This window comes from Polypterus senegalus, chromosome 8 (genome assembly GCF_016835505.1).
Source record: "Polypterus senegalus isolate Bchr_013 chromosome 8, ASM1683550v1, whole genome shotgun sequence".
Classification (NCBI taxonomy): Eukaryota; Metazoa; Chordata; class Cladistia; order Polypteriformes; family Polypteridae; genus Polypterus; species Polypterus senegalus.
The window spans coordinates 116,434,897-116,461,345 of record NC_053161.1 but is presented as its reverse complement, the minus strand read 5'-3'; the positions used below and the strand labels follow the sequence as shown (position 1 = coordinate 116,461,345).

The window sequence follows — 26,449 nt, the reverse complement described above, 5'->3', positions numbered from 1 at the left end:
TATCCTTCGGAAAATACCATAGGGCACAACTTTCAAGAGTCACATAATGATAATGGAGCCCTGTTACTAACAAAATGAGACAGAATGTGAGTAAAGGAAGGAAAACAAGTATGAGAATTAACATAAATTACAATGATGTTATATTTGGAAAACCAAAAGACATACTGTGACAACAGCAAATAACATGACTTACCTCAAATTTTATCATAGCGAAATAAAAAAAAAAAACAAATCGAACAAAAATAATAAACTTAATAAAATGAAACCGAGACCAGGGCTGGAGCCCTAGTAAAACCATAATAACCATGATTGAAAAAAAAGGACAGAAGATGGAATTGTCACATGGGGCTTCATGGTGATGGCTGGCTAGATTTCAAGCTCCATTTTCCTACACCCATTATTCAAGTCTTTGACCCAACTACTGCAGATGTTAATCTTATTCATTACTACATACAGTAAATTCCCAATTTACTAAAAATTCAAATTTACAGTAAAGTCCCAGAAATGTCTTTGCTTTCATCTCATCACAACTCTCAATCACAGACATGCCTGTATATAAATGAAAGACCTGTGTGTGTGTGTATGTAGCAGTCCACTCTTCTGACGCTCAACCACAGCCACTAGATGGCGCATGCATACACTTTTACATTTTTTTAACACTTGCATGCACCTCAGTTCTCACTACAAAAGACATGTGTATATCTGTGTGGGTTGGTGAGTGTGGAGCAGTCTCTGCTCATGCTCGACCATAGCCAAGGGAGTTGGTAGGAATTCTATAGAAGATCTAGAAGCTTACACAAGTATGCCTTGCACTTGTTGAGATGGTACATGCATGCAACTCACTTCTCATTCAACCCAAACAAACTCAGCTTTGTGGTACACCCACATTGTAAGTTCACACAACAAACTACCATTTGTTTGCCTGAGACAGGTTCCAGTCTGTCCCGCTTAATTAATATCACAGCTGCACTCGACATGTCCATCTCGGACAAGATATGACCTGTCCCAGCCCACTTAGCTGACACCTCTACAAGTTCACCAATATAGCAAAACTACTAGAGAGTCTTTGGGTTGTTCTCTGTCCCGAAGACTATCCATCCATCCATCCATTTTCTAACCCGCTGAATCCGAATTAATTAATTATAATTTCATTTCATGCACGTTTGCTCAGTTAGCCTCAGACACCTTAATGGACTATGTTATTAGTCTACAAATTTAACCCCTTCCAGTTGCACCCACTATGTCTCATGCTCCAAGGTGGAAATGTAATACTCTTCTCATATTTTTTTGTAAATGAACTCCAAAGTGGAAATTTAATACTCTACCTGCATTTTTTGTATATAAGGCAGGTGCTAATTGGAAGGCAACTAAAGGCTCTGTTCAGGGATTTGCTATACATTTTCCCTCACCTTTGGCATGTTCTGAACTACAAATTATAAAGGAGCTTAAATCATAGTTCCTTCCGGGTAGCAGCCACTTTGTTTATTGCAACTGCTCTTGCTGCCAGTCACATTACACAGCCCAAAATCTGTGAGGTAGGAGGTAGCAAAACACCAATCCATCACTGGTGACACTTATGCACACAGCCTCAATCACTCATACTGCTCAAATCTGATAAAATGTATTTGGGCTTAGTGATTAAACTGACTGCATGATCAAAGAGATAACAGGCAAACTCCATAACAAGGGCAATAAAGATGAACTGAACTGGGGTCCAAACTATGGTAAACCTCTGATTTCACATTATTCTGCTGAGCTGCGCTCTGACCTCCATGTGAAAAGACAGTTTCCTCTTGGAGATTAATAAAGTGTACCAAGTATAAAAAAAATACATACATACATATATATATATATATATACTGTATATCCTTCTTATATGGGCGGAGTGGTGGCTCTGAGGCTAAGGATCTGTGCTGGTATCCCGAAGGTTGCCGGTTCGAGTCACTGCCAAAAGAGATCCTACTCTGCTGGGCTCTTAAGTAAGGCCCTTAACCTAAAATTACTCCAGGGGCACTGTACAATGGCTGACCCTGCACTCTGACCCCAAGGGGTATGCAAAAACTAACAAATTCTTAATATAAGAAATTGTATAAGGTGAAATAAAGAACAATAATAATAATAATAATACACTACTGTGGCTGTTCGTTTGCCTGCCCAGGATTTAAAATCACCTGTAGCTTGCAAACCATTATTGACATGAAATTTGGTACACATATACTAGGTGACGTCTAATCTTAGCTTTCGCAGTGATGATTGACCTCCAAGGTTATTACTCTTTTTATTTTTATTTTATTGTAGAATCAACTCTCTGCAGCAGCCAGCAGGGCGGCCGTGAGGCGCATGTGTATGGGCACTGTTCTCATTCCCTACCACCTTCGTCGTCAATTCCTTTACCTCTTCATACCTTCAATCATTCTTGAGGCAGATTGAAGACTTAAGTGCCAGCTTAAGTGAAAAACTAAAGAAAACATACAAAGTAATTGCAACACAAACACTGACTTAATCAGTTTTAACATGAAAAGATGCTGATGAAAGAAGAGAAGAAGCAGGCTGCTAGGATGGAGAAAAGAAGAGCTTCTCAGGAAGCAGCAAGCGCATTAACCTCTGAGCAAACGAATGCTAAACGTACAGAGAAAGAGGATGAAAACAATGAATGCTTAAGTCAAGTGTCGTGCAGTGCGCCATAACTGGTATATACATAATCTACTTGTATTTGCCTCTTCATTTGTATTTTCAAAGCTTTGCTACCATAACCCAGCTGATGCAGGGAGGGAATGCTGGTGCACACTTGCTGTGGCTCCTCTCTGTTTTGCGCATGGGAAAGGTGCTATATAAATAAAATGTATATTAATAATAATAATAGGTTATTGACCAAATATTACAAATGTTACAGCTACTTTAGATTTTACAACAAATAGAATGCCATGCAATTAGTAAAGTATCAACTTTCTACAATAAAAAACAATAACCACACCAAATGCCTGAAAAGTAGCACAGGAATAATTCGGACTTCCAAATTCAGTTCTAGTCATCCGTAATACAATTTTGTCATCTGTGATGTATATGAATGATGTGAATGTGTATAAAGATGAAAAAGCAATATACAGTATATACTGTATATTTTTTATTTATATATGAATGTGTGGGCGGCATGGTGGCGCAGTGCTAGCGCTGCTGCCTTGCAGTTAGGAGACCCGAGTTTGCATGTTCTCCCTGTGTCTGCGTAGGTTTCCTCCGGGCGCTCCGGTTTCCTCCCACAGTCCAAAGACATGCAGATTAGGTGGATTGGCAATTCTAAATTGGCCCTAGTGTGTGCTGGGTGTGTTTGTGTGTGTCCTGCGGTGGGTTGGCACCCTGCCCGGGATTGGTTCCTGCCTTGTGCCCTTTGTTGGCTGGGATTGGCTCCAGCAGACCCCCGTGACCCTGTATTCGGATTAAGCGGGTTGGAAAATGGATGGATGAATCTGTGTTTGTGTAAGATAATCAAAGGTGTAAAGTCTAATCTTGGTGTGAATATTACAATAAACAAAACGTAGCAAACTACAGTAATTGTGTGATAATTCTAACAATGGGTGTCCATTAAGTTAATTCATTACTTCTACTGTACTGCGCTGCCTCATACCATCGGAAACCAGACACTGCACTGAGTTCCAGGTCTGAACTCTTTCATTGCTGAGCTAGTGTCATTGTGACTTTCTTCAGAATCTTGAGTTTCTTTCCATACTCGAAAACAAGAATATTAGATGATACGCTTTTAGGGTCTCGCCCATGCTAAATTCACTTTCACTTCCTGAAAAAAGGCTCCAGCTACCTGCAAAACAGTAAGCTTGTTTTGTGTCACATGTAGCTATTTCCGTTCCTTCTTTTGGTGCCCTTGAAACATGTCATGCTTAATAACTGACATTAAAAGAAACAGAAACCGGCAATCCCAACATGCTTTGTCACCTCAATTCACGAACGGAAGAAAACAATTTGTTAGGGCGTGAAGATCAACGCTTCCTATTGGCTGCAGTTTGTTCGCTCGTTTCCCACCAATAGAAGAATACTATGTTGCTATACGCAGCATCAAACATGGCCGATAGGTTAACACAGTTGCAAGATGCAGTTAATTCGGTAAGTAATGTTTTCAGGTACAAAATTACACATTTATGTTTAGGATTTTTTTTCTCAAACTTTTTAACAGTTTCTAAATGTAACTTAAGTGACGGTAATGTACTTCGCAAACGTATTAACCCGGAATATTGATTTGTTTACAAGATCAGAGTGCTGTACGAAAATAGAACGAAAGCACTAAACACAAAGATATATAGTTCTGAGTTGGGTATATACAAATCATCGCAAGCACACTCACACCACGTCATTGGCTCAATTAATTTAAAACTTTATTGTCATGCAAATTTGCTGAAAATTCTGTTTTAGCGCGTCTAATCTCTTGGATTCAAATTCCGGGTCCTGGGAATGTTTTCTACAGCCTATGAGTGAGTGTTACGGTGGCTTCCCTCTCTTCTCCTTCCATGTGGCGCTCCGACTACGATTCATTTTTACACTATGTCTCAAACGTTTCGGATAAGCTCCATCCTACGTGGCCTTGTATTAGATTGATTTGTTATGAGGATATTTTCGTACATCTAAGTCATGCCCGAAAAAAGTTGTTTTCCAAAGGTGATATGTAAGAAAGCAGAAACGGGATGTGCAATATCATTTTATTATTATTTTGGGTCTGCCCATTTTTTTTTTAATGGAGGTCTCGAGATAAAACCTAATTTTGCTCCTTTCGAGCATACTAACAAATGAAAACAAACTGTTGAGCAATAATTATAACTGATGAAAACTCGTGTGATATGTACACTGATGTAAGCTTGTTTAGCCATTTTGAATGATTTTTGCAAGTCTGCTTTACACAACTGCAACAAATTTCAGGTTTGTCCTTGGTGAATTTTGCTTGCATCCAGATGATGTGGCATTCATTTTATCTAATGACAAAGGCTGTTAGTTTATCTCGGCTGTCCATTTGCCAGATCTAATTTGGACCCCTTTTACGGAGTCTCCATCGTCAACTTTGCAGAATGTCCTCTGCATCCAAACGTAATTATACATGTACTTCATACACAGGATCTTTAGTGGCTCACAATCCAGTCATCATGCAGTATCCAATAAGACGAATGTTAAGCTACATGTTTTGTAGATACCCCAGAGGATATTTGGGTGACCCGCCCAGGATGGAGGTGGAGTCCTTACCTGGCCAGGATGCCATAATGGAAGGTTGAATTAAATGGGGGGCGAAACCAGTCCGGATATCTTATGATCCCCGTCCTGGGTGGGATGCCAGAAGAGAACAGGAACCGTCAGGAGATCACAGCAAGGAGCAATTCATCCCTCACTTTCATAGGTGGCAGTGTCCCTTATTTAGAGTCCCAGTTTGGATGCCTGCGTGGCTGCTTGGGAGTTGGAGTCCAGAGGAGCAGCACATATGGAGATACCTGGTGGACGATAGGGGGCACTGTAGGCGGAGAATATTCCTGGCTTTCTTATAACCGGGAAGTGCTTCCAACTGGCTACATCATGTCACCAGAAGTACTCCGGGGTTCTCAATAAAAGGGAGTGCACTGCCTTGTCCAGACGAGTTGGAGCTGTGGAGGAGAGCAGTGTGGTGGAGTGAGGAGAGTTAACTTGTGCTTTTTTATGAGGTACTTGTGAAATTAACATCCATTTATTTGAACCTAAGACTGTCTTGGTGTGTTCATGTTGAGGTTTGGGGCTCTCTGGCGCCCCTCAGCTTTCACCGTTTATATGTTGAACATTCTGTTTTCTCAAAATCTCGAGAAAGTTTTCTCAAGAAAGCAAAGTTTATTTTTCTTGAAATCTCGAGAAAATTATTCTCTTATGTCGATAAAAAAAGTGTAAAATAAAAATGTTTATATTTAAACTCTCTGTCTGCTTCGGTAGATATATGCAATATTATTTGGATTGTACTTTCATTTTTCCTCAAAAATTCAAGAAGATCCCCATTTTAGCTACTTTAATCTATGTTATCACTAAACTATTTAACAGACCCAACAGAGATACCTATAGTTCTTTTATATTAGCAGTTGTCATTACATAGGAAATGGCAGTCATACCAAAAGTAGTACATCGAGTAATAAACAGTTCATGACAGTAATTGGTTATCAGTATTGTTGCCAGCAATTTGGAGTCACACAGACAGCAGTGCATTTTGATATATTTAGCCTTTACATCTTGCCTGAAGAAGGGGCCTGAGTTGCCTCGAAAGCTTGCATATTGTAATCTTCTTAGTTAGCCAATAAAAGGTGTCATTTTGCTTGGCTTTTCTCTACATTCATAATGGCTAACACGGTACAACAACCTAGTACTACAGATATATTTAGCCTGTAATTTTTAACAAATGGCTGTATATACCACCCAGATTTTTAAAAAAATTTAGTGATTGTCTCCTGTGTTTGTTTATTTAAAGACCTTCTGTAAAAAGCCATATTTCCTCCTGTGGACAAAATCTCAAAACTACCTAATCCACTTTAAATGTTTACATATTTTTGTGTATGTCATTTATTCATATGATCACTGTGCCTGTGTATATGTGTGTTTAATTTTGTTAAATCCATGTTTCTTTAATTGTACGGTTCCATTTTGTGGTTACTGCAAAGTAACATTGGCAGCTAGATGGGTCATTTTTTTGTTATACTGAATAAAAATGTTATCCCATATATTTAGTGTTCTTGTGCTTAGTTCCTGCACATTTTAGGTAGTGATACAGGACAATGATACACCAACTTAATCTTAGACTGTAGTCTTTTAAGACCAGAAGTCTTTTCAAGAAAGCAGGATTGGTACAAAATCCATTTGAATTAAGTTGGAATTCATGTAAATCGGGCTAACACCCTTCCAGAACTCCCTGATTAAACCAAAACTGCATTTTGGAATAGACTGAGCCAGAATTATGTGAACCATGAGGCTAACAATGTTGATAACTCCAATCCCGCTTTTTGGAATGGGCCCAGGACCTGTTGCAGAAAGAAAGATTTGACAAAATCTAGCTCAGTTACTGAGGCAACCAGTTTCCTGAAACTAACCTGCAAAGGATTAGGTTTGTTTAACATGAAAGATTAATGCTTTGCAGCCTTGATATTTAAGGAGCAGAGCATCTAATTATAAGCTCAAAGTCTTTAAATGACCTTTTAGAAATGCTAATCCCAGCTATAATGTTTAGGGTGCAGAAAAATAAACTACGAAATTTTGAAAATATTATGCCTTTCCTGAACAGTCGACACAGAAGCACAACTTCTTCACCAAATTCTCCCCATGCTCTGAGAGTTATCTGCATGAACATTGCCGTATGACATCTGAGGCTATAATATATCCTGGCATCTTTCTAAAATTTTACAGGTAGGGCAATCAAATTTAAGCAACTGCAGAATTTCTGAGCATTAACACCTGAGAATTGACTCAGTGTTAGATCAAGCTGCCCACTGCAATTCCTTCTACATAGTCCCTCGTCTTTTAAACAAACAACTCTAGAAACTCTCCTCTTTAGCAGATACTTATATCCAATGTTCTTATTAATGCAGTTTTCTTTACGGGTTCTGTAATGGAATAATGCAACAATAATACTTCTGCATTGCTTTGTAGTGCTTATGTTTATTTATGAATGGTACGTAATTATGTATTTCAGATATCCAGTACAGATATCATTATTTCCACATTTCCATTCTTAAAATAATATGATTTGTCACACACATAATTACTGTACAGTTGTTAAGGCCAAATATTTGAAGTGTCACATTTGAACAGGGTAAGTTACCATTCAAAGAGTGGGCACTGTGAGTCTTCTGATGTAAAGTTGTACATGTCTGTAATTGACCTTTGTCACGTAATTACTGGACAGTACAGGGTTCAGTGCAGGCATGATAATGTTTGACATCTCTCACAGTAATGACTAGAACAAATCTTATATATACTGAAAACTTAAATGGCATATCTGTCTCACACATTTTTTAATGATATTTAAAATTACAAAAGCGGAATACAATGCTTACTTGAGGTCATATAATCATTCGAGTGAAGCAATATCTCAGAGGTAAATTTTGCCTAATGCAACAGTTTACCACACACAATATACACGGATTTCACTGATAAACTGTTTTACACATTCATTTTTAGAATGATATTCCTGCACGGCATCTTCCTTTTTTGTTTGATGTGCTGATAATCTTCACGCACTGCCACCAGCACCTCTTGCTTTGCTTCTTAAACTTATAGTCTGTGGTGGATCAACTATTCAGTGATTGACTCATAAGGGTTTATAAAATTTGTCGTGAGCATGCGTTAACCCATCTGGGATTCTGTGAGATGATTGAAAGCTGGTTCTGTTAAACCACTCAATGTACTGATACAAAATTGTGTTACAACATGCTGTACTTCGTTCTGAGATCTGTCTAATCACGCTTTATGGAAAAGACCCCAGGATAGTTGGTACTATATGTGTACAATGCCAGTATTTTATAAAACGCAGGTATTCTGTGTACTAGTAGATTTTATTTATAGTAGAAATAATCAATTCAATAATAAAATGGACATTTTTCATTGAATAACTGCTTATTCTGTAAATTTCTAATTTAAGCTAGTGTCTTATTTTTAAGACTATTTTTTTATTTGGTGAAATAATGGGATTAAAGTGTAGACATTAACATTCAAGATATTAAATGGGTTAGGTAATTTCTCTGTGGAATGACTAGTTAAAGAGTCAAGCTGTCAATATTCTGAGATTTAAATGATCCTCTTCATTGTCGGTCAACCGGGGCGCCACAAAAACTTTTGTAAAATATTTAAAATTGCTAGTGTTTTTGAACTTTTGGTTGATAAAATATTTTTTTTTAAACATTATCTTTTTAATGTTGAAAAAACGTAATGGAACACTTACGGAAATGAAATCTAAGAAACGCGAGAGACTTCAAGTGATCGACAAGGAAATGCGCGTCTGTCTTTTGAAAATTAATCCTCGCATCAATCTCATGTGCTGAAAAACAATCTCAGTGTTCACATTAATTAAATTTGAGATTTATCCTTTGATTCATTTATTAATAAAATGTCTTTCAAACTTGCAGTATGATTTTGCATGCTTTACTTAAACAGTAGTGATTACTCCTGACCACTTAAATATTTTTAGCTTGCAGATCAGTTTTGCAATGCAATTGGGGTCCTGCAGCAGTGTGCACCACCTGCATCTTTCAGCAACATACAGACAACAATAAATAAAGATCAGCCATCCAATCCCACAGAAGGTATGTGCAGTGTTTTTGTATGAAACATTCATTTTATACTTTTTGTTTCAGATTTATGTCCTATAATATTGCTAAATTTCTTATGAAATTACCAACTCATGTGAAGGAGGCACAAGCCTAACAGGTTTAAAAATATATATATACCTGTATATCTGGAATAAGTTTAGGTATTGGGATAACCTGGGTATTTGCCAGCCAAACAGCAAATGAGTGTTATAGCATAAATGGCGTCTTTCTTGTGAGACTCATTATGTTCTTATTGTGTTGGAGTGATCTGCAACTAAATGTACATTTTTATAAATTTTTTGTTAATTTATCCCAGAAAACGGCTCACCCAAAATGGAGGGATGAGATATTAAAATGTTGCTGTACAATGTTAAGGCATGAATGTACATGCTGTAGTAAAACCCAGAAGCTAAAACTTTTTTGTACTAATATGTGCACTTTTTCATGTGAGATCTTAACAGAAGCGTTGAATTCACTGTATGGAAAGGATTGAAGTACGTTATACTATATATACACTGTAGAAGAATCTCTTTGACCTAATGCAATAAAGAATGTGTGTGTTTACGTAATGTAGTGTGCATAAGATGGTGATTTTCTTTAAAAGTGACAAATATAAACATTCTGATATTTATGTATCCATTCTTTGGACATTTTTCATGAGAAGTCAAGCAAAATGACACCTTTTATTGGCTAACTAAAAAGATTTCAGAAATCCCAGAATGAGTATATCATCATGTTTTTTCCATTTAACACATCTGTTTCATACATATTTACAAATTCAGTGTTAACCCCTTTAATGAGAAGTGTGTTCTGAAGATGACGCTGAATCAGGGAGAGTGTCAATAGATGCTCTTAATAGAAAGATCCCCCCACCCCCCGGGAATGTGTCTGTGGATGCAATTCCTTCAGATCTGTGCTGTGCATTGTTTTGTCATCTAGTGTGATTTTTTTTTTTTTTTCTTTTTTAATAACTAGGTGGTCATACTGGCAGAGGTACAGAAATCCTTTACTTGGAAATTTTATGGTAGTTTCAAGACCAAAGAACCCTTAACAGTACTTTTTCTTTCACTTTCCCTCAGTCACATTTCTAAGGGAAAAGGATTTAGTTTTGGCATTTATTTTTAGTGGACAAACATCTTTCTTTCAGCAGTGTACCTTTCCAGTTTTTATCGTGTGCAAAGTTACAAGCATGTTTTGAACATTTGAAATTTCTTTGATTACCGCTTTAATTTTACAAATGGTAATTCAGTTAGTAGTTTTGCTTGTGTCTTGGTGCTTTATAAGTTTATTTTTTGAGACGTGTTCCTTCTGTGTAGCAATTAGAAGTGTGTTACCCATTATTTGATAATGAAGCTTATGGTGGTGCCAGACCAGTTTCTCCGAAGATGTATAAAATCAAGTCTTTCTTTGACCACTGCATTCAAAAAGTTTCTGGAAGTTACACATTTCAGAAGGAAATCTTTCAATCGTTGAAAGTTTACTGGTATAGAAAGGCAGTCTAGGGTGGAATGTATATATTCGGGGGGGAAAAAAACACGTTTTTGGATGAAATCCTCTATGAGCTTTGTGAGGCCAAAAGTGGATATGTCTGGAATATAATAATGTACACGGGGAAAAGGTACAGAACTTGTAAACGATGTAGGAGGGATTAATGTACATAATTTTAAGAAACCGTTGTGGATTGTGATAACACTTACGGAGAAGCTACTAAATCAGGATTATCTCATAGAACCAAACAATTACTACAGCAGTCCTGAGCTGTATAAATTTTTGAATTCGATGGAAACTTGACGCGGTAGGAACAGTAAGATCAAACAAAGGACCTGCCAAAATCTGTGATGACAAAAAATTTGAAATCGGCAGAAGTTGCCTCTGCATTCAGAAATAAGTTGATGGCTTTGAAGTGAAAGGATAAGAGAAATGTTTGCATACTGCACAGGCATCTCATAAGAGATGTGTTGTGTGTTTGTCACACAAGTCGAGGAGGGAAACGATATACTGCTGCAGCGACTTCAATGTTCAGCTCTGTGCTGCTCCGTGCTTCCACATGTACCAGACGCAAATGGAGTTCTTCTAACAATTTAACTTGCATGTCAATTAGATAATATTCTTGCAAAATTCAACCATTTCTATCAACATATTTAAAAAAAAAACAACACCAAGGGCCTCATGTATAAACGGTGTATAAATGTTACGTAAGAATGTTTCCACGTTCAAATCGTGATGTATAAAACCTACACTTGCCGTAAAGCCACGCACATTTCCACGGTACCTTATACCCTGTCTCACGCAAGTTCTCTGCTCGGTTTTGCAGACTGACGGCACCCAGCATCAAAGTGGTGCTACTGTTCCTGTGTGGTTATCCTTTCTTTTCCTGACGCGGCTTTATAAATACACTGAAATTAACCACATATTGTTTATTAGCCTAATGCATCTGGTTGTAATTAACCTGTAACAATATAATGGTCCAGGGAATAGCCATAGTATTCCAAATACCATAACTGCTTTAGCGTTGTTACTCTCACTGCACCTTCTTCTTCTTCTTTCAGCTGCTCCCCTTAGGGGTTGCCACAGCGGATCATCTTTTTCCATATTACTCTCACTGCACCACTCGGAGTACTTATATCACTGTATCTTAGTGGGGAATCACAGCAGCAGCTGATCGGAAAGAGAATTATCGATATACAGCACCAAGCACACGCTGCCTCATCCCATGGTAAATGTTTCAAAGTCTTTTCTGTACGGACCTTGCAGTTCAGAAAGAGTTTCATCCCAAGAACTACAGTATAAACGCACTCAACCAATTGCACCTTGTAGAACTGTTTGTACTTATAAGTACAATTACCCCACTGTAAACTTGCACTACAGTTATAATATTGCACAACCTGCGCCACTTTATAAAGTGCGTATTTACATATGATGACAATATCATTTTTAAGATGAAATGCAGCAAAATATGTTGATTATATTATACAGATAAAACTTTTAACTTCATTTAAATAATCTGTATTGTTAATAATTAAACATGTGAGGACACGGTGCCGCAGCGCTAGCAAGTTCACGTATTGTTTCTGTCTCGCGCTGTATATTTACTGAGGCTGGCATGACACTGGAAGAATAGACGGATAGAATAATTAAACATGTATTATGAAGATATTTCAATTTTCTTAAAAGTTTTGAAGAATCGTCGTTGTAAGCTTACAAGTGGCTTAACGTCTATTACAGAGCTGATTGTGTGGCGATTGGGTATTTGGGGAAAGAAAAGTAACAGGAACTGGAGGTTAGTACGTTTGAAAGAGACAATACTGCTACAATAAATTATTTCATCGAAGGTCGCGCATGGCGCAGCAGCATCTTGTGTGAGACATGAACAATCACTGCGCCATCGTGTTCCCATGTTTAATAACATGCTTTCATTCCAATCATCATGAAAATATCACATATACATCTCAGTATTTTAATTATTCAGAGAGCTGTAATATCACAAATGTAATGGATTCTGTGTCCTGTTGGAGAAAGAGAAAGAACGGAAGCACGTAGTGATTCACACACAAGATTGAATACAAAACCAACCATTTAATGTGCTACTTTAGTTACGATGGGATTTGAGAAACTAGTAAATTAAATGATTTTAAGATGAAGTTTATGATCTACTTTAATGACAAAATAAACTACGTGATTAAAGTGGAAATTTTGGGATTAAAGTTGACATTTCGTGTTTTTTTTTTTCCCCACTGTGTGCCTATTTTTGTTTTTTTTGTCTGTACCCTAATAAGCTTTCATATGACACTCAGACGGTGGGCTACGACTCGCCTTTTAACGGCGACTTTGATATGTGACTTCCATTTTATTTTGGTACTGTGCGACTTTGTGAACTTGAGCTATCGAGTTTCTCCGACACGCTATGTCACTCAAACAACTTCCTTTTGTTGATTATACCACTGCATAAACCAACAAATAGTATGTTTTTCCTTTGCCTCCACTTGGTATTCACTGAAATTCTTATTTTCCCCCGTGCTTTTCCCATTGTTTTTTCACAGAACGCTGAGCTTAAGAGCTATTTATATTGATTTGCATATTCAAAGAGGCGTAATTCTGGGAGGAGATGGGGTGGGACAGCACGGGCGTGCACGAGAGTTACTTTTCACGTTGACCGGGATTTATGTAGCGGAAGAATTCCTGCATCTAGATTTTTCTGTGCGTACGCACATTTCGGCTTTTGGGTTTACGTCATGTTATAGTACGAATTCGACACACGGCGTTATGCATGAGGTCCCAGGAGAGTGACTGCTGAAGAAAAGGCCACCATTAAAGGGGTTAACTGGGGTGTGTTTCCCGAAAACGATCAATGCTAGTAAAAAGTGATCGAGATAACAGATGACGAAAGCAAAGAATGAGTGAGTTTTACTAGTGTTTCCCAATAAAGAAATGTGGGTTTCCAAGGCATGTAAGGAGATTGTGTTCAGAGGGTACAGACCTATACACTCACCTAAAGGATTATTAGGAACACCTGTTCAATTTCTCATTAATGCAATTATCTAATCAACCAATCACATGGCAGTTGCTTCAATGCATTTAGGGGTGTGGTCCTGGTCAAGACAATCTCCTGAACTCCAAACTGAATGTCAGAATGGGAAAGAAAGGTGATTTAAGCAATTTTGAGTGTGGCATGGTGGTTGGTGCCAGACAAGCCGGTCTGAGTATTTCACAATCTGCTCAGTTACTGGGATTTTCACGCACAACCATTTCTAGGGTTTACAAAGAATGGTGTGAAAAGGGACAAACATCCAGTATGCGGCAGTCCTGTGGGCGAAAATGCCTTGTTGATGCTAGAGGTCAGAGGAGAATGGGCCGACTGATTCAAGCTGATAGAAGAGCAACTTTGACTGAAATAACCACTCGTTACAACCGAGGTATGCAGCAAAGCATTTGTGAAGCCACAACACGCACAACTTTGAGGCGGATGGGCTACAACAGCAGAAGACCCCACCGGGTACCACTCATCTCCACTACAAATAGGAAAAAGAGGCTACAATTTGCACGAGCTCACCAAAATTGGACAGTTGAAGACTGGAAAAATGTTTCCTGGTCTGATGAGTCTCGATTTCTGTTGAGACATTCAAATGGTAGAGTCAGAATTTGGTGTAAACAGAATGAGAACATGGATCCATCATGCCTTGTTACCACTGTGCAGGCTGGTGGTGGTGGTGTAATGGTGTGGGGGATGTTTTCTTGGCACACTTTAGGCCCCTTAGTGCCAATTGGGCATCGTTTAAATGCCACGGGCTACCTGAGCATTGTTTCTGGCCATGTCCATCCCTTCATGACCACCATGTACTCATCCTCTGATGGCTGCTTCCAGCAGGATAATGCACCATGTCACAAACCTCGAATCATTTCAAATTGGTTTCTTGAACATGACAATGAGTTCACTGTACTAAAATGGCCCCCACAGTCACCAGATCTCAACCCAATAGAGCATCTTTGGGATGTGGTGGAACGGGAGCTTCGTGCCCTGGATGTGCATCCCACAAATCTCCATCAACTGCAAGATGCTATCCTTTCAATATGGGCCAACATTTCTAAAGAATGCTTTCAGCACCTTGTTGAATCAATGCCACTTAGAATTAAGGCAGTTCTGAAGGCAAAAAGGGGTCAAACACCGTATTTGTATGGTGTTCCTAATAATCCTTTAGGTGAGTGTAAATACCTGGGAGTGCAGCTAGATGACAAATTGGACTGGACTGCCAATACTGATGCTCTGTGTAAGAAAGGTCAGAGCCGACTATACTTTCTTAGAAGGTTGGTGTCCTTCAACATCTGCAATAAGATGCTGAAGATGTTCTACCAGACGGTTGTGGCGAGTGCCCTCTTCTATGTGGTGGTGTGCTGGGGAGGCAGCATAAATCAGGACGTCTCACGCCTGGACAAACTTGTTAAGAAGGCAGGCTCTATTGTAGAAATAAAGCTGGACAGTTTAACATCTGTAGCAGAACGACTGGCACTAAGCAAACTCCTGTCAATCATGAAGAATCCACTGCATCAACTGAACAGTGTCATCTCCAGGCAGAGGAGCAGCTTCAGTGACTGTCCTGCTCCACTGACAGACTGAGGAGATCGTTCCTCCCCCACACTATGAGATTCTTCAATTCCATCCGGGGGAGTAAATGCTAACATTATTCAAAGTTGTTGTCTGTTTTTACATGCATTTTTATTACTCTTTAATATTTAAAAAAAAAAATAAATTTTTTTTTTGTATCTGTTTACTCCTGCTGGATTATTTGAAGTTCCCCTTGGGATTAATAAAGTATCTATCTATCTATCTAGAAGTCCCCTAGGACTTCTGCAGGCATTGGAATCGCATCTTCCACATGCTCAAAGTACACTCCGCAACAGCGGGTGTACTTTGGTGTGTGGTAGTCTATGGCTCATCAGCCTCAATCTGGGATTCAACATTGGAATTAGGTACATGTGAACAGGACACCCACTGCCTCCTAGTAACATGCCACCAACAAACGCATCATCCTTTGCCACCTGACACGCTCCAGAGATGGACAAGATATAAATATCATATGTTTTCTGCAGGCCAATGTCTGCAAAAAGTCTTATGATTAGTGGAATATTACATGGGCATTTAACACTGACAACCCTGTTCATCAAGTTTAGATGAGACTAAAAAAGATGTAGTATTAGCATTCCATTCACTGCACCTACAGTGTTTAGTTATGTTTTAGTATCATGCAAGGCACTGTTTTATTATTATTATTATTATTTCTGCATTGTCCAAATAAAAGTATCAGTGTGTGTTTTTTTTTTTTAAAAGAGACTACTGTCTCTCTGTGGCAGTACCATATATAAAAGCCCAAATAAAGAAAGCGATTAAAATAACAAGTGGATAGTTTCACTCGTTAATTTATGATTGAGATTAAGTACTACTTTAGTTACAAAGTGTTTCAGAAAACACTTTGTAATTAATGACTGATTTTAAGTACAAGATAGCAAAATAGTTAACGTTACAAAGATTTTGGGAAATGCAACCTAGTTTGTTGGAGGTTATCTGTGTTTACTCAGGTTATGTCTGTTTTTCCTCAGAATTTCTCTTCCTCTTTTTCTCATTTTGGTTGAGATTGTTCCTTTTTATGTTAGTTGCTTAAGTCATTCTACACCTAATTTGGCCTGATTGCAAAGTCTTTCATCTTGCCTTTTTCCCTCAGACACTTGTACAATACCATGTCAATGCTTCTGATTTTTCTTTTGGACTATCGTCATCTGTTATGTCTGGCTCAAATACACATTAAACTTTATGCTTTGTATCTAAAAAGAGATCAGAACTGAGGCCAAATTGAATATTACTTAAATAGCAGAATATCCATACTTTTTCTGTTGACATTATTTAAACTTACATTCAACTCGTTGGCATCTTACGTTCAAAATGTATACCGTTGACATAGGTAGTACCTGTGCAGTTTTGTATTCAGTAGAAATTTGTCATTTGTAATGAATTTTTTAATTACAACTGTTTTTTTTTTCCCTTCCAGAATATGCACAGCTTTTTGCTGCTTTGATAGCTAGAACTGCAAAGGACATTGATGTTTTGATTGACTCTTTGCCCAGTGAAGAGTCAACTGCTGCACTACAGGTATGATGAAGCACAGAAATCTCCTTAAAGTGTCACATTAACAAGGAAACAGATAATGGTAATGTTCAAAAATTGAATAAAATAGTTAATGGGTGTGGTGTTATGGGTCCACAGCTCGTGGAGAAAAGGCCATTGATTTTAAATAAATAATCACCGCACCCGAGGCGGCTTCGTGAGGGGGGCGTTGTTGTAGCGAGCCGCGGGGCAGTCGTCGATGTGGGCGTTTCTCACCGTGTGCACAGGTGAGGAACTGCCCACATTCGTGATTGTCCCGCGGCTAATGCTGCAGCTGCTGTGGCCCTCGTCATTTTAAAAAGAAGCGCGAGTCGGTTTTAGAGGAAGAGAAAGAAATGTTCAGAGGGGGAGAATCGATTGGAGAGAAAGGAAAGGAGAGGACGGAGGTTACCGGGAGCGTGGAAGCAAGCGGTGCAGGAGAGAGACGGACACGCGGAGCGTGTGGTGAGCGCTCGGGCCTCGTGGGCAGGTGCGAGGAAGCTGGGTGTTAGGCCGACACCCAGGTGTTTGTGTAGATGTCGCTCCCGCTGAGCGATCTGGTAGCGGGAGTGACAAGGTGAAAGCGACGGGCCGCAGAGGCCATGGAAAAGGCAGCGGAAGTCGGGAGACTTGGTGATGGAATCCCCAACGTGGGCGACCTGGCCGTTGAGGGTAATCAAGTCTCGGGGACTGGGATGAGTGCCAGACCGAAGCCAGGGATCGGGAGGTCTCCAGTCTCGAGTGTGTGATGTAGGAGGGCAGCTGCAGAGAGCGTCTTGCCTGCTGCTAAGCCCATACGGGATAAGCAGGTGAGACGCATACAGAAAATAGGCACCGGATTTGTTAGTGCTTTAAGACTGCTTCCTGATCATTTTAACCTCCAATTTTAAGGATTGTTTTTTCTATTTATTGGTTTTACTCCTCGTTTTCATTTAATGGATTATTTATTTAATGAATATGGAGAGTACTGCACTATTTATTTGAACACTGTTTTTGTTTTGTTGACTGCTTTTAATAAAAGCACTATTGCACTTTTTGTATACCACCCCTTGCTCAATTGTTTATTTGCCTCCATTGACTAGCTCACTCGGCAACATTATCGACGGTGTTGGGTTCAAGGGTTCCCAAACATCAAAGGGAGTGTGGAGCCAGAACCCACATCGTCACAATGGGGCTTTAATATGGCCTTGAATTAAACTCCTGACATTTCTGTATATAGTTCCATTTTAATTCTTTGATTTGGAGTTGGATTGCCTTCTCCTCCTGTATGTAAATCGGGAAGTTTTTTTCAGTACTGTGACATGTGGTCTGTGGTGCTGCACCAATCTTAAATAATCGCTCCCTTTGTAGGTGCAGGCTACAAGCAGGTGTGAGGGTGCGTAAGTAGCGCTGTGGTTAGTGGAGGCACTGGCTGGCCATGTCAAATACATATGCAGAGGCAGGCGGTTCAGTCAGTTGCCTCAATGATGCCATGGAGGAATCGGCTCCTCGCTCCTGCACCCAATTTAGCAGCAGATTTAAAAAGAGCCTGCATGGGTCAGGGCAGAAAAAAAGAGAGAGAACTGAAACAGGGTGAAAGAGAACACACTTCAGTGGGAGATGGTGCAAGACGGGGCAGCCAAGATATTTATAGGGGTTGGTTTGGGGAAGGCAGAGTGATCAAGGCATGGTGATGAGCAGTGCCTGGTTTCCTCCAAACGTGACACCTGGCATTCACACCAAAGAGTTCAATCTTTGTCTCATCAGACCAGAGAATTTTGTTTCTCATGGTCTGAGCGTCCTTCAGGTGCCTTTTGGCAAACTCCAGGTGGGCTGCCATGTGCCTTTTACTAAGGGGTGGCTTCCGTCTGGCCACTCTAACATACAGGCCTGGGGCCTCATGTATAAATGGTGCGTACGCACAGAAATGTTGCGTAAGAACTTTTCCACGTTCAAATCACGATGTGTAAAGCCACGCACTTTTCCATGGTACTTGTTGCCTTGTCGTACGCAAGTTCTCCGCTCGGTTTTGCAGACTGGCGGCACCCAGCGTCAAAGCAATGGTACTGTTCCTGTGTGGTTACTCATTATTTTCCTGACGCGGCTTTATAAATACACTGAAACTAACCACATATAGTTTATTAGTGTAACGCATCTGATTGTAGTTAACTTGTAACAATATAATGGTCCAGGGAACAGCCATAGTATTCCAAATACCATAACTGCTTTAGCGTTGTTACTCTCACTACTACTTCTTCTTCTTTCAGCTCCTCCCGTTAGGAGTTGCCACAGCGGATCATCGTTTTCCATATTACTCTCACTGCACCACTCGGAGTATTTATATCACTGTATCTGAGTGTGAATCACAGCAGCAGCTGATCGGAAAGAGAATTATCAGTATACAGTTTCATGGACACGCTGTCTCAGCCACTGCAAAACGTTTTAAAGCCTTTCCTGTACAGACCTCGCGGTTCAGAAACAGTTTCATCCCAAGAACTTTAAATGCACTCAATCAATTGCACCTTGTAGAACTGTTTGTGCTTATAAGTACAATCACCCCACTGTAAACTTGCACTATAGTGCTATATTATACTATATTATAATATCGCACAACCTGAGCCACATAAATAAATTTTTTTTAATGTGAAATGCAGCAAAATATGTTTATTAAATTATACAGATAAAACTTTAACTTCATTTAAATAATCTATATTCTTCACTGGTAGTGTCGTTTAGGATAGAATAATTAAGCATGTACTATGAAGATATTTCAATGTTAAACGTTTTGAAGAATCGGCGCCAATCTTACAGATGGCTTAACTTCTATTACAGAGCTGATTGTGTGGCGATCGGTTACTTGGGGAAAGAAAAGCACTGACTGCAGTGACAGCAAAGCCAATATACATTGAATATAACACAGAAAGAGAAAATAACAACACAGCTAAAAACGCAGCAACAAATTTCGGCAAAAGTTAAATGCTTGTGTCATGAGCACAAGACGGCTATGCAATGTCTGCAACAGACGTGGCCATCCACCGTGCCTAAGCTACCTTACTGACATTGGCGGGCAAAGGAGCCACCGATTCTTCCTCTGCCCAGTGCCACCACAAGCCTAGAGCCGCCCCTGAGTACTGCTGCAATAACTTATTTCATCGAAGTGAAACACATGTTTAATAACGTGCTTTAACTCCTATCATCATGAAAATGATATCACGTATACATCTCAGTATTTTAGTTATTCAGAGAGCTGTAATATCACGAATGTAATGGATTCTGTGTCCAGTTGGAGGAAGAGAGCCGGTTTAAGAAGCAAGTAGTGATTCACACACAGGCACATAGAAGATCAAATACAAAACGAAGCATTTAACGTGCTACTTTAATTACGATGTGATTTGAGAAACTGGTTAATTAAATGATTTTAAGATGAAGTTTATGATGTTCTACTTTAATGACAAAATAAACTACGTGATTAAAGTGGAAATGTCGAGATTGAAGTTGACATTTCGTGCTTTTTCTTTACTGTGTGCCTTTTTTTCTCTGTTCCCTAATAAGCTTACATATGACACTCGGACAGTGGGCTACAACTCGGCTTTTCATGGCGACTTTGATATGTGACTTCTTTTTTTATTTCCGGCACTGTGCTATTTTGTGAACGTGAGCTTTCAAGTTTCTCCAACACGCTATGTCACTCGATCAACTTCCTTATGTTGATTATACCACGGTTTATTTGAACAAATAATGTTTTTCCTTTGCCTCCACTTGGTATTCGATGAAATTATTATATTTTCCCCCGTGCTTTTCCCATTGTCTTTTCACAGAAGGCTCAGTTTAAGGGTGATTTATATTCATTTGCATATTCAAAGAGGCGTAATTCTGGGAGGAGTTGGGGCATTACATAAAGCGCGTGCATGAGCGTTAGTTTTCACGCTGATCGGATTTATGTAGCGGAAGAACGTGGAAGTTGGAGTACGCACAGATATCTGCATCTGGATTTTTCTGTGCGTAAGCACATTTCGGCTTTTGTGCTTACGCCATGTTATAGTGCGAGTTCTACGCACGGCGTTATACATGAGGCCCCTGGTTGGTGGATTGCTGCAGAGATGGTTGTCCTTCTGGAAGGTTCTCCTCTGTCCACAGAGGACTTCTGGAGCTCTGACAGAGTGACCATCGGGTTCTTGGTCATCTCCCTGACTAAGGCCCTTCTCCCCCGATCGCTCAGTTTAGATGGCCAGCCAGCTCTAGGAAGAGTCCTGGTGGTTTCGAACTTCTTCCACTTACGGATGATGGAGGCCACTGTGCTCATTGGGACCTTCAAAGCAGCAGAAATTTTTCTGTAACCTTCCCCAGATTTGTGCCTCGAGACAATCCTGTCTTGGAGGTCTACAGACAATTCCTTTGACTTCATGCTTGGTTTGTGCTCTGACATGAACTGTCAACTGTGGGACCTTATATAGATAGGTGTGTGCCTTTCCAAATCATGTCCAATCAACTGAATTTATCACAGGTGGACTCCAATTAAGCTGCAGAAACATCTCAAGGATGATCACGGGAAACAGGATGCACCTGAGCTCAATTTTGAGCTTCATGGCAAAGGCTGTGAATACTTATGTACATGTGATTGCTCAGTTTTTTTATTTTTAATAAATTTGCAAAAAGCTCAAGTAAACTTTTTTCACGTCATTATGGGGTGTTGTGTGTAGAATTCTGAGGGAAAAAAGAATTTAATCCATTTTGGAATAAGGCTGTAACATAACAAAATGTGGAAAAAGTGATGCACTGTGAATACTTTCCGGATGCACTGTATAAATTGATTCCAATGATCGTGTCCAAAGGAACAGTGTGATATATTGTGGGACTGTGGTTATCGTGGTTAATTAGATGAAGAAGCCCAACAATAAAGTTCAGTCTTTTTGATGCCTCATCAATCATAAAAAATTAGTAAATAAAAACAAAATAGTGAAGATTGTAAAAGTTATTTACATAAACTTAATGCCATGCATATAAATAAATTTCACTGTATATTATCACTATTTTGACATTTTTCTTTTTTCAGCTACACTTCAAAAATCAAGTTAGAACTGATCTTAGCACATACTGGAAAATGCAATGACTTATTGTTAAAAACACCCAGGTACTAATAGTGTAGTGTGTTAATTTTACAGTATATAAAGCATTGCTGGCAGAGGAGTGCATAGTGTAATTTGTTATATAAGCTCCAAATAATGAATGTAGTTATTCCAATAAAAAAATGCTTAATCTTTGTCAACAGCAAAGTACAGCAGCATTCAAAAGTATTTCACCCCCTTTGAAAGTCGACATAATATTCTGCATAACAAAAGATTTTTACACATACTTATCCATTAAGTATTTTAATGTGAACAGTACATTTCCAAAGTCAAATTAAACCATTTTCTGTAGATATTTAATTGAAGACGAAAAACTGAAAAGTTACTGTTTGTATAAGTATTTTGCAAGCACTTGGAAGGTTCATCAAAGCTCTATCAAAGCTCTAATAATTTAGAAAAAGCAGCATCCCTACAAGTAACATAAGTCCAAATCTTTATAGCTGTAGAAATTACTTATTACATCAGTTGCTCTTTACCTTCAAAAACCTAAATCTACAACCTAATGGCAATATCTGAAATTAAGGAAAAAGAGGATGGCTACTGTATGACAGTCTCGAGTCGACTTTCTTTCCAATTTGTTTGTATTACAGTTCAGTGACAGAGGACTGCTGCGAATCAGTTATTTTTCTGCTATATTTTACAATGTTGTTAAGGGTTTATTAATACTGATGTTGCCAAACCCAGCACATTAAAGCAAATGTGACAATAGATTTAATAAAGGACTTGAAAACTGTGCCAGTATGGCTTTGTTCACTTTAAAACGGTTGAGTTTCCCAAGACTGAAAAGCAGTGTCTGTATCTTCATAGAAATTAGTTCTGTGTTAAGTCAAAGTTTAGTCTGTTATCAATGAATGTCCCCAGGTGTCTATAATGCTCAACCAATCTCCACTGTCTTGTCGTTTAATTAAAGTTGAGGCATTGAAAGAATTGGCGCACCTGAGATCTACAGCCATGTCTTTTATCTTAGAAATATTTAAGTGTAAGAAAGGAATGATCATACCATAGTACAAACTCATTGGCGGTAGGTCCATGGCTGTCCCCTTTATCTTGTAAAAGACTCGCAATAACAGAGTCATCTTCAAATTTCGGGATATGTCTGTCATTGTGTGTACTCCTGCAGTCTTTGTATATAAGAGAAACAAGAGCTGATAAACATTAACCTTGGGGGTACTGATAGATATACATAGGCTATCAGAGAAACGGCCATTAACACTTGGTCTTTGTTCTGTTTGTTGTTAAAAAGCCAATTATCCACTCCACCAAGTTAGGGTCCAAACAAAACTGATCAATCAGTTTGCCAACTAAAATGTAGGGCTGGATTGTATTAAAAGCCGACGAGAAATCTGCAAACTGGAATCTTGCATGGTTTTTTTGATCCTTCCAAATTCTCAAACAGTAAATTCAGAAACATTGCTATGGCAGCCTCCAGCCCCTTCTTTGCATAGAAATTGGTGAGGGTCCTTATATGACTGGATTTTGTAAAGTAGTTGTCTCTTAATTAACTTCTCAAAGGATTTCATGACATGAGAAGTTAATCCACTGGTCTGAAGTCGCTTTATGCTTTGGGGTGTGTATTTTTGGCTAATGGAATGATGTTTGCCTGTTTCCATAAACTGGATGCTTGCTGTAAATCCAAAGACCACAAATAAGGAATGGAATATTGGAGAGAGTTGTTCTAGGCAAGAGTGATTAATAGATCTATTTATTTTGTCTGGACCTGAGATGTTTTTTATTTTAGCTTGTTTAAGGACCTTTCTGACATCATTCTGATCAAAGAAAGGCTGACTCCTGATTCTGGTCCTCATCATTTCAATTCCAACTTTAAGTTGCCACATGTTATATCCATTAATGGTGTTCCATTTATTGTTGTTTTAAATCTGTAATCTAAGGTAAAACATTGTAGGAAGTGGATCCACATATAGTTACCTCAAATGCTTGGTGTTGTAATGTGTTGCTTATCACTTATTTGTGAGTTCTCTAAATCATTTGCATATGTTATTGTCTAAACTTTATATGTTGTACAAGTTGCTGAGCTGTCTACTATTTAACATGACTCACACCACTGTTTGTTTAATTTCCTTTTAATATATTATTTAATGAAAGAGGGAAGATGACATCACAAAGTGATAAGATGTAGACCTTTGGACCTCAAACTGGATGCTCATCAAAAATGGGCCACTGTACACTACAGAGAAATGCAATGTGTAAAAACAAATTGGAAAATGCAAAGACATATTGAATATGCAACAGCAAATCAGAATGCACAAAAAAAATAAGAAAATGCATAAACAAATTGGAAGGCACAAATGCAAACTGAACATGCCAAAGCAAAACAGAATGCACAAAAACAAATTAGAAATGCAGAAACATGAGAACTCAAAAACAAATTGAATATACAAAAACAAATCGGAAACAACAAATGCAAATGGAGCAGCATGCCTACAAAACAATGATTCTGCAAACAAATTGAGATGCAAAAGCTTCACTACCAATTAAAAATACTGAAATATGTTTGTAATACTTCAAACACGGCTCTGGCAGAAAGTGCTTGAAGTTAGGCAAACATTATTTCTGCCAAATTACAGTACTGTATATAAAAATACTGAAAAACATGAGATCACTTTTACCTTTCAACGGTCTTGCTTCCATGACACTACTCGTTGAAAAGCTGGGATTGGATTATAATGTACAGTATGTTTAGATTACACTTTTTTCTGCTTTGATTTGGATTGTGTGCTTCTCTTTTTGTTTTCATGCTTCTCAATTTATTTGCACAGTCATTTTGTTTGTTTGTGACTCTATTTGCATTTGTTTCTGATTTGCTTTTGCATATTAAATTGTTTTGGCATTTTCTCCTTTGGTTTTGCATTTTCTTTTTTTTTTATGCATTTCCAATTTGTTTTTGCTCTTTTCTCTTTTTTTTACATTTTCTCATTTGTTTTTGCAGTTCTGATTTGTTTTTGTATTTTCTTACTGGTTTTTTCGTATTCAATTTGTTTTTACGCTTTCTGATTTGTTTGTGTTTCCAATTTGTTTTTTTGTTTTTAATTTAATTAGATTTGTGCATTGCACTTCAGGGCCACCCTAGTAGTGTCTAGATACAAATTAAAATTTTGGAACAGGAGAGAGGGGTGGTGGAGTCCACTGCCGATATTGAATATACCAACTTAATGCTAAGTATGTTACCCATAAAGGCAGGAGCTGTGGCTGAACCAAGTGCTTGTGTGTGGGGTCTAATAAGGCCATGAAATTGAGGCAGTGCCATTGTCAAAAGCTTTGTATTCGGTAAAGGTGCAGGCATGGATGAGATGCTGAAAAGACTGGATATTTTTGCAATGTCTTGTGTAACTCAAGGGTTGTCTTTGTGTTTTAAGTTTAAATGATAAATTGCCAAAGTGTTCCTTTACATGATATTTTGATGGTTTTTTGTCATTCTGATTTGCTAATGCCATTGTTAACATTTGTTTTCATGTAGGCGGCTAGTCTCCGTCAACTGGAGGAAGAGAACCATGAAGCAGCGTTACGCCTTGAAGAGGTTGTAAATCGGGGAGATATGCTGCTGGAGAAGATACAGAGTGCTTTAGCGGACATAGCTCAGTCCCAGCTGAGAACAAGAAGTGGAGCTCCAAGTCACCAAGTGATTGATTCATGAGCACAGGGGCAGCAAGAATGTCCCTCTCTGCAAAAGACTTAGCTTTTTATAGAGCCTTCAGACTTTCACAAATAATAGCATTATGACTTTTTTCAAAATGCGAAAATGTGCTTTTTTGGAGAAAAATTCATATTTATTATTTTTTTCTAATAATTGAAATTACGAAGAAGTTATGTTTCATTATAGTATTTTTTTTTTCAAATTATAAAAGTTAGCTGAACTAAGGTATGTATGTCCGGGAATTGCTTTTTTTTTTTAAACTTGTGGCCATATTTTTTAAACCTCTGCTTTGTATGTTAAATTGCTGTTAATATTTGAAATGGTTTTAGAATACTGTATCGTGTTGTTATTTTGTATTTTTTGTTTCCTTTTTTGAGAAATTTGAAATATATATATTTAGCATAAAGCATCCATATGAGTATTCTCTTTTTTTCCATTAATACTTTAGAAGTAGCCCATATAAAGCACTTTTGACCATGGTGTGTGATGTGCTTCAATACTAACTTGTCTTTTTTTTTTTTTTTTTTTGAATTGTGCAAAACTCGTTTTTTTGTTTAAAAAAATTGTTTATTTTCACAAATGCCATACTCCCTGCTGCTAAAAGGCATTTCATAAAAAACATGTCATCCATATAAGCCTTGATTATGAATGAGCATGGGGTTTGATATGTTGTGTTCGATTTTATTTTATTTATTTATTTTTTTTCTTTTATTGTGTGGTCTATTCAGAAGTCAAACTTTTCCTCTAGATATTCTCT

The 26,449-nt window shown here is 38.4% G+C and overlaps 1 protein-coding gene across 1 annotated transcript; it reads left to right on the top strand.

Moving 5' to 3' along the window:
• Positions 1–3,990: 3,990 nt before the first annotated feature.
• Positions 3,991–26,101, top strand: med21 (mediator complex subunit 21). Its single transcript, XM_039761673.1, has 4 exons — positions 3,991–4,113; positions 9,182–9,296; positions 16,841–16,941; positions 25,516–26,101. Exons 1-4 carry the CDS (start codon positions 4,048–4,050, stop codon positions 25,690–25,692), a joined length of 459 nt encoding a protein of 152 aa, XP_039617607.1. The 5' UTR covers positions 3,991–4,047; the 3' UTR covers positions 25,693–26,101.
• The last annotated feature ends 348 nt before the right edge of the window (positions 26,102–26,449 follow it).

Excerpts from the sequence above, each read along its gene's own strand:
- med21 (XM_039761673.1), top strand. The coding sequence starts at position 4,048 with ATGTTGCTATACGCAGCATCAAACATGGCCGATAGGTTAACACAGTTG. Across the intron at positions 4,114-9,181 it reads TGCAAGATGCAGTTAATTCG|CTTGCAGATCAGTTTTGCAA; the intron begins GTAAGTAATGTT and ends AAATATTTTTAG. Across the intron at positions 9,297-16,840 it reads GCCATCCAATCCCACAGAAG|AATATGCACAGCTTTTTGCT; the intron begins GTATGTGCAGTG and ends TTTCCCTTCCAG.